The sequence below is a fragment of the Narcine bancroftii genome, chromosome 13, assembly GCF_036971445.1.
Source record: "Narcine bancroftii isolate sNarBan1 chromosome 13, sNarBan1.hap1, whole genome shotgun sequence".
Lineage (NCBI taxonomy): Eukaryota > Metazoa > Chordata > Chondrichthyes > Torpediniformes > Narcinidae > Narcine > Narcine bancroftii.
The window spans coordinates 35154487-35170692 of NC_091481.1; the positions used below are offsets into that span (position 1 = coordinate 35154487).

General features: G+C 47.7%; 1 protein-coding gene across 2 annotated transcripts in view; it reads right to left on the reverse strand.

Annotated features, from left to right (window-relative positions):
* itpr2 (inositol 1,4,5-trisphosphate receptor, type 2) overlaps positions 1 to 16206 on the reverse strand; it is a 251473-nt gene that overhangs the window by 153862 nt on the left and 81405 nt on the right. For both annotated transcript variants that reach the window (XM_069908886.1, XM_069908885.1), the window contains exons 9-13: positions 13134 to 13229; positions 7247 to 7291; positions 4577 to 4728; positions 2859 to 2958; positions 612 to 772 (exon numbers count right to left, since the gene is read on the reverse strand). In XM_069908886.1, the coding sequence (XP_069764987.1) occupies positions 612 to 772; positions 2859 to 2958; positions 4577 to 4728; positions 7247 to 7291; positions 13134 to 13229 (554 nt within the window). The remainder of the gene's footprint in view (positions 1 to 611; positions 773 to 2858; positions 2959 to 4576; positions 4729 to 7246; positions 7292 to 13133; positions 13230 to 16206) is intronic.

Genomic DNA, 16206 nt, shown 5'->3' on the forward strand with positions numbered 1-16206 from the left:
TCTGTGATGAGTAAGGGATTGCTTAAGGTGGGATGTGGGTGGAAAGAAAAAGTTTGAAGACCACTGTTTTAATCGTACCTCATTGACTCGTTATATGCCCAGTTTCATAATTTCAAAGGAAATGGGCCAATGACAACTTTTCTCAAGCAAAATATTTCAGTAACAATTGGGTCTAGAGCAGTGGTTCTCAACCACTGACAAATGCCTCTTCCTCGTTGTAACTTGGCTGAGAACGCAGCCAAGCAATCATCTTGGAGGGCAACCTATTGTATGCCTTAAGGGTCGAATAGCTTCGGAGGAAAAGGAAGACCATTAAAATAAAGATGGGAACGAAAGGCAAAGATTTTCGAAAGGACGAGGAGAGATAGGGGGCCAGAGAATAGCAGTGGAGGCACACAGGAGGCAGGGGATGCTGGAATCGGAGCTGGAGGGATTGAGTAGGTCGAGCTCAGTCGGAGTAAAATAGTGATGGTCGTTTGTGAGGCATTTCAGCACCACACATAAATTTACTGGGGAAATAATTAAACATGAAGGATGGGAGGAAAAGGAGCGAATCTGACAGAATTGACCTGAAGTGGCCCACGCGCTTCATGACCAAGTGCTTCACTGACCTCCTTTCATTCTGAGTGATGGTACCGCTTTCTAATCTTTGGACCGTCGCTACAAGAACCTTGCTGGCATCGTTGGCATAGTCCAGGTCTCGGACGACCGAGAGCGGAACGGAGGCGATCGCAAAGGCCTCCTTGTCCTCTTTGGTTGGGCATGTTCCAATCTGACAACAGGGAGAAAATAGTCAGTCCGTCAGCAAAACACCAGTATCGTAGCAACGAGAAGAAAGTTAAATGACATTGTTGGAGCATTTTTGTACCGACGTGGGTATTGACTAATCACGCAGAGCCTCAACTTCTTGTGTAATTAAGTGCCGGTTGGATTGTTGCATAAATAAACTGGATCCTGGTGTATTCTCATGGCAGAAATTTAACTGGAAAATCTTGCCATAGATGGGCTTCTGGTTCACCCATCTATGTGGTCAAGTCTTAAAAGCACTTAGAAACAGGGCAGCATGACAACCATCCCATCAAAATGACGGAGACCTTTGTCGGGGCAGTGAGGGTCGAGGGCAGTGAGGGTTGGGGACAGTGGGGGAGCAGAGAGGGAAGGGCAATGAGGGGAAGAGCAGTGAGGGTCAGGGACAGTGAGGGGAGGGCACAGTGAGGGTTGGGCATTGAGGGGAAGGGTCAGTGAGGGGAAGGAGCAATGAGGGGAGGGGGCAGTGAGCAGAAGGGCAGTGAAGGGAAGGGCATTGAGAGGAGGGGGCAGTGAGGGGAATGGCAATGAGGGGAGGGGGCAGAGAGGGAAGGGCAGAGAAGTGAAGGGCAGTGAAGGGAGGGGAAGCAGTGAGGAGGGGGCCAGTAAGGGGAGGGGTAGGGAGGGAGGCAGTGAGGAGTGGGTCAGGGCAGTTCGGTAATGGAAGGGAGGGTGAGGGATAGATCAAGGCCCAAGGTCCAGATCGTAGCTCCACCAAATCCTGATGCTGATGGATGGAGCACACACTATGTTTAGATGCCCCCCCCCCCAACCTTCAACAGGTGCAGGTGGACATATTTGGAGCGTCGCCCCTCGATTTACCACCCTCAGGAATCTGGTTAGCCCCACCCTACTCAATAAGGCCTTGGCTTACCCAATGTCACCCTAACTTCAAGGTGGCATAGCTGCCGTGCAGTTATCTGCCCCATGGAGCAAGTGGCAGAGAACCTTCCCACAAACAGATACAACACCCTGTCCTCATCGCTTCAAGTCCTTGGGAGGAAATATCTCAATGCCTTGACCCGGGAAAAGCATGTGACACATTGGTTAAGAAAGCAGGCCAACACCTCTACTTCCTCAGAAGGCTGAGGGAATTCGGCATGTCTCCCGTCAGTCAACAATGTCTGCAGGTTCTCCATTAAGAGCAGACACGATGGACACATCACAGCGTGGTACGGGATCGAGATCAGAAGAAGCCAGAAAAGGTGGTGAATGCAGCTCAGGACATAACAGAAACTTCCCTGCCCTTCATGGACTCCATCTACATCTCCCACTGCCCTGGAAAAGGAGCCAATGCACTCTCTTCTCCCTCCACCCATTGAGGAAAAGGGTTGAGTGCGAAAACATGCACCAACAGTTTCTTCCCTGCATCCGTCAGGCTCCTGCAAGACCCCCATAACAGTGCCTTCATGCTGCCTTTGCTCGATGCCAACTGATCTCCCTTTTCATTGTAATCCTATGCAGGTATACCCCACTTTACGAATACTCGCCTTACGAAAATTTTTCATTTTTACAAAAATAGCCTCCAATAGTAGTGAATGGGTCTTCGCTTTACACCATTTCGGTTTCCTTTCATAAAGCGAGGTATACCCACACTCTAAATGGTGCTCTGTATATGGCCATGTGAATGTTACGGGTAACCTGCTGCTCTGTTCACAAAGAACCCTTTGCACTGTACTTGGTACTTTGTGACAAATTAAAAATTAAACTTAAAACTTCAACTGAAATCAACGGTGAATTTATACATTTTAGTGATGTTACTTGAGGAACATATGCCAACCAGGATATTGTGAATTAATTGTTCCTATTCTTTAAAACCGTGACAGTGGATGATTCACCTACACCTGAATACGACTTCCATCTGACGTACGGCAGCAGGAGTTGTCAGGCCAGATTCAGTAGTGAGGCCTGGATGCACAATCTTCCCCCCGAGGGAAGCCTATTTCCCACTGAGCTACAGCAGACACCTGAGTCCACAGTCGAGACACGGAGGCTCCAGGAGGGCAACCAAGCATGGTAGGTGGACCAGTCAGCCCCAAGGTCTCCCTCACCTTCAGCATCACTGGCCGTTCTTCTTCGGCGTCAATGGGGATGTTGCTGCTGGTGACCCAGGTATTGGTGCAGAGATGTCTTAACCTGACATACGAGTTCCTGGGGAAGGTCAACAAGAATAGGTTCAAAGCAATGCTCAGATGTTGCATGAGCTGAGTTACGATTGTAACACACTGGGTGGGCTCGGATCCAGAGATTTGTTGTTAGTCTCATCAACTCTCAGATTTGTACAGCATACTTCTGCTTTGCCTCCATTTAACTGACTCACAGTAACTCATGTATCCTGTCAGGGTGCATCTCTGCGTGGGACGGGAACTGCTCCGCCCATGACTGTAAGAAACAGCAGAGCATTGTGAACATGGCTCAGTCCAACACACACACCCCCACTCACACCCACACATGTGTGCACACCCCTCCCCTCCATCCAGCCACACCCCTTTCTCCCTCCTCCTCTTAGGAAGAAGTTTTACAAGTGTGAGATCATGCGCCACCAGATTCAAGGACAATTTCTTTCCTGCTGTTATCAGACTCCTGAACGAGCCTCACACTAGTAAAATAATGTTGCCCTTGAACAGTTCAGATTTCCGATTTATTGTCCGAGCATATACAAGACATCACATACAACCCTGAGATTCTTTCTTCCTGTGGGCAAGGCAGAATTACCACTTATTGGCATTGCAAAAACAAATGGACACATCTAAACAAATAAAGAAATGTAAACAACTGACTTTGCAATACAGAGAGGATTAAAAATACAATAAAGTGCACAAGTAAGCGTCCTTAAATGAGTCCCTGCTTGAGTTTGTTGTTGAGGTTTCTGATGGTGGAGGGGTAGCAGCTGTACCTGAACCTGGTGGTGCAAGTCTTGATACCTCTTTCCTGATGGCAGCAGCGAGAACAGAGCATGTGCTGGGTGGTGTGGATTCCAACTGATCTCTCTCAGTAACTTTGCCCTCTGTATTGTGCTTTACTTGCTGCACTTGCTTGATTTACTGTGTTGCAGCCAAAACGTACCTTTCCGCTGCACCTCGGTACATGTGACCACCAACTCGAACTTGATTAAACTTAACACTGTCGTAAAAACTGCTCTGGGATCCCCGGGCACGTGCAGTGATGAGGTCAGGTAGTCGTGCACTGGGACTTCGTGGCACGGCTGGGTCCTGCTCCTTTATGGCAGTAATTCCTGGGAGCTGATCCTTCCCAAGATGGGGGAGAGGAAGTGGGTGGAACATGAAAATTAACGCTGGTCTCAGAAAGGTCCGTCTGCACCATTGAAACAGGGCTTGTGTTTTTCTTGTACAAAATGCAAATTAGCCATCTATCATCTTATATTTATTATCTCTTTCTCTGTCTTAGTATGCGGTGCTAATTTAATGCATACTATTGTAGTTGGTGTAACTTACCTGCCAGTGTGGCTGCAGTAAGTAAGAATGTCAGGGCATCTGCACCTTGAACTTATGTGTATGACAATAGACCCGTACATTAGAAGATTTTGTCAAACGCACTTCAAAAGAACTGTGAAAACTGGTGCACATTGGCACTAATGCTCAAATCTCTTTAAGAGAGTAATGGTAAAGCTCAAGTTCATTGCCACATGTACCTATATGCAGTGATAAAGGTTGTTTTTCGCATGCCTCATAAATAGAACAACAAGTCATACACAGTTCAGAAGGAAAATTGTGGGGAATCTAAGTTTTGTCCGACAGGGAAGAGTTACCTGGGGACCAGGGAGTCAGCTCTCTGAAGGGTGGTGGTGTCCAGCTCAAAGAGGGATGCGATGTCATTTCCATGTGGCACTGAGACCAATCTGTAGGCGATCTTCTCCACCATTTGCCGCTTGCTTTTAATGTGAAGTACATCCCCCTCGCTCTGAAGTGGAAGAAAAACATTGTGGAGATCAGAAGCTGTACAGCAGGGACATCTTACTGGAAGTTAGTCGGCCAACTACATCAGTGGTGTGGGATGACGCCTGGGGTTCAGCCCTAGTCCAGGTACACGATCCTTTATCCAGAACCCTTGGGAGACAGTGTGTTCCGAATTTTGGATTTTTCCGGATTTCGGAAAGCCCACCCGAATTGTGCTTCCGTCTTCACCCCCACCCCCTTCCAATCGCCTGGCCATCTCCCCCAAGCACCAGTCCCTCAGCCGCCTCCCCCAAGCGCCAGTCCCGTGGCCGCCTCCCCCAAGCGCCAATCTCACGGCTGCCTGCCCCAAGTGCTGGCCGCCCGGCCGCCTCTCTCCCCACTTACTGATTTTGGAGCTTTCCGGATTTTAGATGTCCGGATAAAGGATCGTGTACCTGTACTTACTGCTGTGTCGCAAGGAAGACTCCAGCTGATTAAGATTTAGATGATAAAGTCTACTCCTCATAACTGAGCAGCATCTACCTCTCCAATTTTTTTTAAATGTCAAAATTGAGCCACCACTCACTAAGTCAACTTGCAGCTCATTTCGCACTCCCATCACCCTCTGCACGAAAAGGTTCCCCCCTCGTGTTCCCTTTAAACATTTCCCCTTTCACTCTTAACCCATGTCCTCTTGATCTTGTCTCACCCAACCTCAGCAGAAAAAGCCTGCTTGCATTTATCTGTATCTCTCATAATTTTGTAAACCTCTTTCAAATTTCCCCTCATTCTTCAACGCTCCTGGGAATACAGCCCTAACCTGTTGAACCTTTCCTTGTAACTCACCTGCTCAAGTTCCAGCAACATCCTAGTAACTGCAATCTGTCAATCTTATTGGCATCTTTCCTGTAGTTAGGTGACTAAAACTGCACACAATACTCCAAATCTGGCCCCAACAATGCATTATACAGCTAACATTCCAATTTCTATGATTTACATAGGCCAACATGCCAAAAGCGTATCGTTACGACCCTATCTACCACGATGCCACTTTCAGGGAATTATGTATCTATAAACCATTTCAGTTACACACATTGCTGCCTAATGTTTACAAACCTTTCAGGCTTCAGTTGAGTTTAGTTAGGTTTTTCTGCTTCCACCATTCAGGTACATCTGTGGCGGGTGGTCAGAATTCCCATCAATTTCTTTTTTGAAGTGTGAAGCTAACTGATGAAGACATGCAGATGGAATCTGAAGTACAGAGGTCCACCCTCCACCCATGTCGTTCCCAACGAAAATTATCAGCTGGTTCAGTGGTGACAATCTGGTTTGCGGGTTCAACCGTGACCTCCTCCCCCCCACACCCCGCACTGGGTGCTCCAGTTTTTCCCCCCCCGCCCGCATCCCAGATGGCTGCTGGGAATGTGGGGAAGAATAAATTAGGATCCGTGTTGGTGGGCAGCATCTCTGTCCTGCCGTTAACTGTGGAATTCGTTATCGAGTCTCAAAGGCTGCAATATGCCCAGAGAGAAAATGAGGGGCCATTCCTCAAGCACTGGAACTTTACAGGTGACCATCGACCAGAGTCGATGGTGGAGAATTCTAGTGTCTTTTGATTTTGTTTTTCAACTTTCATTGATGGAGCAGAATCTCCCTAACCATCCGACCGTCATTCAATACGGGGCCCAATTAGATGGCACAGCCCAGTAACTGGGGTGGCACAGTCAGCCTAGCGATTGGTTAGTGCAATGCCCTTACAGTGCCAGCGATTAGGACTGGGGTTTGAATCCCGCACTGTCTGTCCATTCTGCTTGTGTCTGTGTGGGTTTTCCCCAGGGACTCCCCCGTTTAAAATGTACCAGGGGTGTAGGTTAATTGCGCGTAAATTGGCAGGCATGGGCTCATGAACCAATATAGCCTGTTACTGAGCTGAGTGTCTAGATTTAAATTTAACTCATATTGACACTTTCCTTATTCTAATATATCCTAATTTCAAAATATCGTCTTCCAAAAGCATGAGCTGTGATATCTTGAATTTCGATCTCTTTAATCGAACAAATCAAACTCTGTGGCTGTTACTTTATGTAATTTTAATTCATTGATAGAACGGACAAACCTTTTGCATAACTTCGCATTAAGACTTTCATAATGGTGAATAAGCAAAGCATTTACTGTATAATGATAGAGATATAAAACCCATATAAAGAAGCTCAAACTTTAAAGAGATACATAATGATATTTAAAGAGACAAAAAGGTATTTAAAGTGTCGCGCTATGAGAATGCCAATGACCCAGATTCGAATCCGGCGCTGCCTGTGAGGAGTTTGTACGTTCTCCCCGTGGGTTTGTGTGGGTTTTCCACAGGTGCTCCGGTTTCCTCCCCCTCTCCAGAAACGAGTGGGGGTTTGAGGGTTAATTGTAGAGTTTGGGTGGCACGGGCTGGAAGGGCCTGCTTACTGGGTTGTAACTCTAAATTAAAAATTAAAGCTCACAAGATAAGCCCACACACTGCAGGCACTGGAGAAGCAAGTATGTCCACTCACCACTCCCCTGGGGTCTACCTGGTCATTTCGGTAATCCGGATTAACCTGAAAACAGAAACTTGATTAGAGACTCCAAGCAAAGAAGGGGTAGATCTTCAGCGGGATTATCTGGCTGGGTGGTAAAAACTTGAAGCAAACCCCTCCAACACTTTCCACAAACCTCCGGTGTCATGGTCAGACCTTCACCCACCGTAATGAACAGAGACCATCAGCTATACAGAAAGCAAACACAAAGCTTGGTTAAGTGAATTTTAAATAACTTTTATTTAAAATTTTAACGAAGCAGTAGAAAGCCTCCTGGCCCATAAAAACTGTGCAGTCCAAACTACACTCAATTAATCTACGGACCTTGTACATTTTAGAGGCCTTTAATCTTGAATTAATTATGGATGCCCACTTTTAACCCAAGCTGTTCTCAATGTTACTCATTAAAGATAGTACGGCGTTTGTGAGTGACAGGGATTGGCTAGAGTTCGTGGTAGCCTGCCTCAGTGGCTCTGGAGACAGGCTTGAGATCGGGCAGTGCTGACGGAGACCCACGGTGTCAGAACAGATGAGGCTGAGGTGAAATGCTTAACTTGTGGGTTAACTGGACTCCACCCATTACCCCCCCAACTCACTTTAACAATGCTGGTTGGAGTAATGGTTGACATAACGCTATTGCTGCGTCAGCGATCCGGGTTTGAATCTACTGCTGTCTGTCGCTGTCTGTAAGGAGTCTGTACGTTCTCCCTGTGACCGCATGGGCTTCCTCCGGGTGCTCCAGGTTATTCCCGCGTTCCAAATGATACGGGGTTAGTGGGTTATTTGGTCACGGGGTGTCATTTGGACAGCACAGGTTCATGGGCTGGAAGGGCACGTTACTGTGCTGTTTCACTAAATTTCAAACTCCCTCAACCTGTGCCACCAGCTGGCAGAGGACCTGGCAGACCTTCACATCGACCCAGATGAGTGACAAAGCATCAGCCTGAGCAGAACCAGGCCCTTCAGCCCACCAAATCCATGCTGACCATTTATACTAATCCCTAGAAGTAAAATATGAAAATCTGCAAACACCATGGTTGAAGTAAAAACACAGCACTGGAGAAACTCAGCAGGTCAAACAGTGCCCTTTACATGGGCCAAAGTAAAAATACATAACTGACGTTTCAGGTTTGAGCCTTTCATCAAGGAATGGTAAAATGTTGGCAGGCGTCTGAATAAAATAATGGGGGGGGAGGTGGTTGCAAAGGCAGGAGGTGATAGGTGGGGAAGGGAGGGAGGGAGGAGAACTGGAAAGGGGAAGGGAAGGGGGGAGGGAGAGAAAGGAGAGCAGGACAGCAAATGGTCCCCGCCAGACCCTGTTGCCCCGCTGATCCCCACTGCCTCCGCTGACAGCTCCCACTGCCCTGATGGTCCCCGCTGACAGCTCCCGCTGCCCCGCCAGCCCCCACTAACAGCTCCTGCTGCCCTGACTGCCCCCGCTGACAGCTCCTGCTGCCCCCGCCGTCCCACCGCCCCTGACTTGGAGGGAAATGGGTGAGTGGGGAGATGGGACGCAGGCTGACGGCATCACCAGCCCACCCCTAAACAAACACTTAGCGCGGCTGTACATTCAGATTGATTAGCAGAGGAGATTATGCCTCTCAAAGAGGGGGTGGAAGATGCGGCTCGGATACCGCATCTGCACATTCTTAAGGGTAGGTGTTGTGCCTTTTGGTGGATTTTCTCCGCCTTTACACCTCAACTTTTGAGTTGTCTGAAATGGCCTGACGTTAATGCCATCTGGCTGGAGACAGAAAATCAGGTGTTGTTCCCCCAATTTGCGGGTGGTCTTGGTGGGACAGTACTTAAGGCCATGGACAGACAGGTAAGCGTGGGAGTGTGACACAGAACAGAAATGGTTGACCACTGGCCGGTTTCGGTAGGAGCGAAGGTGCTCAGCGTAGCGATCTCCTCACGTTCCAACTGAATGGTGGGTGTGTTATTAATCAAATGTACTTAAAAACAATGTAATTGGAAAGGAATGCAAACGCTCTGGGGCGTGACAACAACACTACATACATGTTTGCAGTTGTAAATTAGTTCAACGAAGTACATGAAAGTAAGTTACAAATATCCAATTCGGCTCCACCAATACGCTCCTCTCAAATTGGCATTAAATGCACATTCTGATAAATAAAGCAATTATTCAAAGAAAGTGCAAGAACCTGGGATTAAATATCTGGGCGATCAAGCATTTACAGTGAGTGCATTTAATCACCTCCTGATCTACCCAGTGAGAAGGTTTACCAGGAGCTGTGGCGTCTTGGAGTTGACTGCACAAACACAAGCCAAGAGTTGGCCTCATTAAAGTTAGTTGGGACTCCTCAGAGGTGTGTACTCAGCCCCTGTCTGCACTCTACACCCACGCTGCAGTGGGCCAGGCATCCAATAATGACAAGGTGAAATATGGGAAAGAGATTGGTTGGTGCAAAGAGAACAACCTCTCTCAACATCAATAAGACAAAGGAGATGACCATCGACTTCAGGAGAGGGGTCAGAGCCCTCACCCCCATCCCCATTAATAAAAAGGGTAGACGGCTTCTTATGCAATAAACATCCCCAATGACTAAAAGCATGTCAACGAGATGGTCAAGTGGCGTCAATACCTCTACTTCCTGAGAAGGCTAAGCAATTTCAGCATCATCCCCGTCACTACCATCCCTCAATGATGTCTATAGGAGCACCGTGGAAAGCAGACTTGCTAGATACATCACAGTGTGGGACGGGAGCTACTCTGCTCGATATTAGAAGGTGGTGAAAGCAGCTCAAAACATCACGCAAACTTCCCTCCCCTCCATGAACTCCATCGTTATCTCATGATGCCTAAGAAAGGCAGCCTTCCAAGACATCTTACTATATTTAGCAGAATAAAGGTGTTAGACTAAATAAAGCTCAATTACAGAAGTTGAAAAAAGGATGGGGGCTCGGCATTACCCAATCTTAGATTCTACTATTGGGCAATTCATATGATACATCACATTCTGGATTTATCATTCTGATAAATTTGAATGTCCGTCATGGGTAAATCTGGAATTGAAATTGGTTGAGAAATTTTTGATAGTTTCCTAATTCTTCACTTACCAAGGTTAGTAAACTGATAGCTAATCCTTTACCCAAGCACACATTACGGAGATGGTCTCAGCTATTTTGAATTTAAAATAATTCACTTTATCTGGCTTTATCTAATTATTTTTGTCAGCCATCCGTGACTGATTTGCTTTTTGGAAGGTCAAGGGTATCATGTGCTTTCGGGATCTGTTCATGGAAGGTTATCTTATGCCCTTTGAACAACTTTCAAACAAATATGGTTTGCCTCATTCGCATTTGTTTAGATATTTTCAAATTAGACATTTTTTGAGTGCTGGGATGTACCATCAATAACCACAAAAGGCTGATATTGTGAAACTATCGGGGCTTTTATTAACTAAAGACAGAAAATACCTACAACCTCATCAACTGATCAAAGCAAAGAGAAAGGAGAACATGCAAGGGCCTGTGGGTAGAATCAGTCTCGGGAGGCGAGTCCAGCCGGCAGCAGCCAATCATGGCATAACATGACCTAATATTCCCCTGGTGTATCAGTCGGACATAGTTGATGCTTTTTTTTTTGCTTAAATCTCTCTTTGAAGGGTCTAATAGTAATCATATAAGTTATGTTATTAAAATTGTGACCAGTCTCGACTGAAAATTTTTAAAGGGCCTGGGAGCAGGAGCTCCAATTGTCTTTACCTGAAAAGATATGGGAAAAGATTCTCAAAGTAGTTAATACTTCAATGTGTGCTTGACATTCCCTTATTCAATTTAAGGTCGTATGTAGGGTGCACGGGTCTAAGGACAAGCCTGTCCGTATTTTTCCTAATTTTAATCCAATCTGTGACAGTTGTAATTCGCAAGTGGCTTCATTGACCCATATATTTTGGTCCTGTCCAGTTCTGAAAAGATATTGGAAGGATATCTTTGGACCTCTTTCAGCTATCCTTGATTTACAACCAAATCCCTTAAGTTTTAGGAGCGGAAGCTCATCGGATTATCGCTTTTTCTGCCTTGATGGAAGGACCCCACTCCACCTACGAGAGTCTAATGGTTCACACAACCATGGCCTGTTTGAATGAGAGAAAATTAGAAGTGCTGCTTTGGTACCCTGTAACAGGTCGAAAGCAGGGGTGTATCTACGGAAAATCACGTTGATGGTAGTGGTAGCCAACCTCTTGTGGGAGCTGGGCTTGGTGGCCAACCTCTTGTAGGAGCTGGCCTTGGTGGATAACCTCTTGTGGGAGCTGGCCTTGGTAGCTAACCTCTTGTGGGAGCTGGCCTTGGTGGCCAACCTCTCGTGGGAGCTGGCCTTGATGGCCAACCTCTAGTGGGAGCTGGGCTTGGTGGCCAACCTCTCGTGGGAGCTGGCCTTGGTGGCCAACCTCTCGTGGGAGCTGGCCTTGGTGGCCAACCTCTTGTGGGAGCTGACCTTGGTGGCCAACCTCTCATGGGTGCTAGCCTTGGTAGCCAACCTCTCGTGGGAACTGAAAGCAAATGGGAAGACGAGAAATGATGGATGGCCAGCGCCGTCAACCCCCTCCCCTCCCCCACCCTCTGGATAGCGCTGCCACCCCAACCCCCCAACATACAAAGAACACTGATGCCTGGGGGAACAAGGACTCCATGAAGGGGGTCAATGGTCTAAAAGGTTTGGGCGCCCCTGGTGAAGAGCTTCAAGGATACACAAACAAGATGAATACAGCCGGTGGAAGGTAACGGGAAAGAATGCGAGTCAGACACTTTAGTGCAGAGAACAGGAGAACAGAGACTTTTTAGATGGAGAGCAACTGTATAATGTTGATGCTTAAATGTTAACTGTGTGTTCTTGTGCTTGAGTTCCTGGAAATCAACTTGCACGTGGAACAAGCGACAGGAGAGGCAAGTGGCCTTTTTGAGTAAAGATGTATGCTGCTGAGATCACACCTGGAGAATCACGTACAATTCTCCACAAAAAAGTCCCCGACCCGAACTGTTGACTGACCATTTCTCCCCATGGATTCTGTCTGACCCACTGAGCTTCCCATTCTTTACACAAAGGCCTCAAAACCTGCTGGTCTTTTCGCGTTTCTCAAAGTTACACCACCTCGAGGTTCAAGATTTTTTTTTCTCTCTACCAGCTCTCAGGCTCTTGAACCTCTCCACGCCACCCTAACCTACCAAAGTCTGTCTGCAACACTAAAACGCAATTTTTTTCCTGCATGATCTGAATATTTATTATCACTTTTCCTGTTTTAGTATCTTGGGGTAATTTAATTTTTACTGTTGCATCTTGTGTGTGGCTGCGGCAAGTGAGAACGGTGATGCATGGGAACGTGGTAATATATAGAGGCCACCTTGCAAAATGGAGGAACAGCCCCTGGCAACCCACGTCAGCACTCTCCAACCAGACAGCATTACTATTCACCTCCAATTTCCATTTGCCTCCTGTCCCTCTTTCCCTCATCCCTGTCTCCTTTCCTCCATCTCTCCACCCCTTTCCTTCCATCAGAGAAGCCCCCTTCTTAGCCCTCTGCTCTCTCCATCACTTCTCAGCCATTTTCTCTTCCACCTGTACTGCTCTCTTCCCCCTTAGCCTCTTCTCCTTAATCTCCTTCCCCCCATCTCTTTATTCAGTTTTCGCTCGTTCTTCACGAAGGGCCCAGGCACGGAATGTTGGTTAACCTTAACTTGCTAGGGATGCTGGGTGACCTGCTGGGTTTCTCCAGCACACTTGTGAGCTGCAGATGATAAAGTGATTCAGCTCAATTAGAAGGAAGGACTCTCATTTTCAGGGGGGTGTGAGTCTCCAGCAGCTCGGTGTAATTACTCTCAGCACTCTCGTACTCCCTACCTCTGCAGCCAAGTAGTTTCCAGTAGCCAGATGTTTGAAGCGAAATAGGCTGTTCCAGTGTCCTGCCCCACCTCGACAGGGGTCATGGTGCACAACCTGCAAGAGAAAACTCTTAAGTTAAGGGAGGCACGGTTGGTGTAGGGGTTGGCGCAATGCATTTATAGCGCCGCAATCGGGGCTGGACCGGGGTTTGGGTCCCGCACATGTTCGTACGGTCTCCCTGTGCCTGCGTGGATTTTCTCCAGTGGGGGGGGGGACATCGGATTCCTCCCAGTCTTCAAAAACATACCGGGGTGTAGGTTAATGGGATGTAATTTAGGCGGCATGGACTCGTGGGGCCGAATTGGCCTGTTACCGTGCTGTGTGTCTAAATTAAATTTAATCTGGCAGGACACTCCGACAGGAGAGCTGAGGCACATCAGAGCAGCCCTGAGATCCTCCACAAGCAACTGCAGTTGTGGACATGTTGCATTGGAGCCGGGAGGTTCCCAGAGTGTAGGCACCCAAATAGTGGAATGAATTCTAAACGTCCATGGGAATGCATCATGCACTTTCCAATACACCTTAATGAAAAGCTTCTGATCAGGGTACATCGTTATGTGGGACAGGCACTGCACCACCCAAGACTGCAAGAAACTACAGAGGGTTGTTATTGTGGCCCTGGCCGTCACATACACCCCCCGCCTCCCAACCAGTGACACTATCTACAACTCCTGCTCCCTTGTAAACAGCCAAAACATTAAAAGACTCATCCCTCCCGGTTGTGCTCTCTTCACCCCGTCCCATCTCGAGGGTGAGATTATGCACCACCAGATTCAAGGACAGTTTTAGACTCCTGAATAAACCCCACACTAGTGAAATTATGTTGCATTTACTCCACATCCAACGGATCTCTCTCGGTATCTCTGCAATTCTTTGTTATGTCTGATTGTTGTACTATGTATGAGATGTCTACTGGACTGCTTGCAAAACAAACTGGTACATGACAATAAACATGAATTTGAACAAGATTTTTGCTGACTTTTCAGGAAGTTGGAACCATTGTATCGAAATGGAATTCAATGACCCCTCCCTTGTTTGGCACATATGGCACCTGCTCCTCAGAGAGGGAATACCCAATCACGATGGGAGATTGAAATATGGGCCAGAAAAGCTGATGAAAGGTCTACAGGTGCTGGGGGCGAATGCAATACCCAAATATGCTGGAGAATCTTGTCACGTTGCGCAGCATCCATAGGAAGTGAAGGGCAAAGAAGGAGGGAGTTACCACAGATGGACTGAGTGGTCAGGAAATTGGCAGCAAAGTTGACGAGCTCATCATGGGCACTGAAGAAGGGCTCAGGCCCCAAAGCGTCAATTGCCTTTGAATGTGGCATTGGTTTCCAGCCTCATTTGCGTTTGAACTTTAGCTGTGACATTCTTAGAAACGTAGGCAACAGGAGCAGAAGGCCATTCAGCCCATCGAGCCTCCACCTCTAAGCTCCTCATAATCAATTAAGTCGCCTTTCATCATCCGTTGCTCCATGGCTCTGTCAACGTTGCTTCAAAATGACACCTTCTCCCATCCAAGCAACATCTTGGTAAATCTCTTGGCACACTCTCTGAGCATTGATATCCTTTATGACTCCAGGAAAGCCACAAGGAAGAGGAAAAATGTCTCAATGTCCCCAGCATGTCTGGGCAGCTCAGCACGCTGACTTCATACCCTCCCGACACGAATGCAGCCATTTCCACCCATGAAAGGCCTGGCATAGGTGGAAGAAGTGCCTTCTTAAGCCACCAGTCATGTCCCAGAACTGAGAAACAGGCTCTTTGGCCCATTATCACCCCTCCCCCCCCCACATTTATTCTCATCAACATCTCCTTCCCTACACCCTAGGAGCAATTCACAGTGACCAATTAAACTCCCAACCAGCGTGTGGGAGGAAACCCACAAGAGAGAACATGAGCCGGTGGGGAGGGAGGGGGGCGGGGGGGTGGGCGGAGGGGGTGGTCAGGATTGAAGCCGGGTCTGGGTACTCTGGGGCAGTGGCTCAACCAGTTACATCACTGTATCACCCAGTCTTCTGGTGAAGGCTGGTGGACAGGACTCTCAACCAGGGAAACACAGCAGCCTCAGGTAACTGAGCTACTGTGCATTGACAGCAGGGGGCAGTCATGATCCAACTACAGCCATTGTGGATTTGGAGTTAGCTGCAGGTTCCAGGCTGATTCTATTTTTTAATTTAGCGACACTGCACGGTAACAGGGCCTTCTGGCCCAAATATACCTATGTGACCAATTAACCTACTAATTGCATTCGTCTTGGGAACACGGGAGGAAACTGGATCCACCTGGAGAAAACCCACGCAGGTCACAAGAAGAAAGTACAAATCCCTTACAGACAGCACCGGATTCAAACCCGGTTCACTGGCGCTGAAATAGCGTGCACTAACCGCCACACTCACCACGCTCTGAAAGGCATTAATGCATGGGCACCCTCACCAACACCAAGTTTCTACTTCAGGTTATTCAAGTCAAATAATTAAAATTTTCTACTGGTGCAGTGGAGCCTCCAAGATTACTTTGCAATATTTAAACAACATGTAAAGCTTAGTTCTGTGCGCTATCCAGGCATTAGAAAAGTATCACCACACCCCGACGCTGTTTAGTGTTTAAGTATTCACGGAAAACCACCTAGTACAAAAAACAAGTCACAAAATTAATCCTGATGCTGGACAAACTGAATTGGAGCATTTTAACACAATAAGCAGATCTGAGTCCTTTCCTGCAGCTCCCTGCCACCCCAGGAGCTGCTCGGTCACAAGGGAAGTGGCGCGGAAGATGGGCTCCAGTATCAGGGGTCACTCCAAGAGTTCAGATACAGAGCCGTCTACATGGCCACAGGGACTGTCCTGGCTCCAGCCCCCACCCGAGTCACCATAGCGATCTGCACAGTCGTACCCCCGCCGCGCAGCCAGTGCCCGCTGCTCACTGACAATCGTGTTGCTCTTTGATTGAGCGGGTGACAAGCCATGGTGCACCCCTGAAACTTCCCATCAGATCAGGAGGTCTGCCTCCAAATTTGATTAGC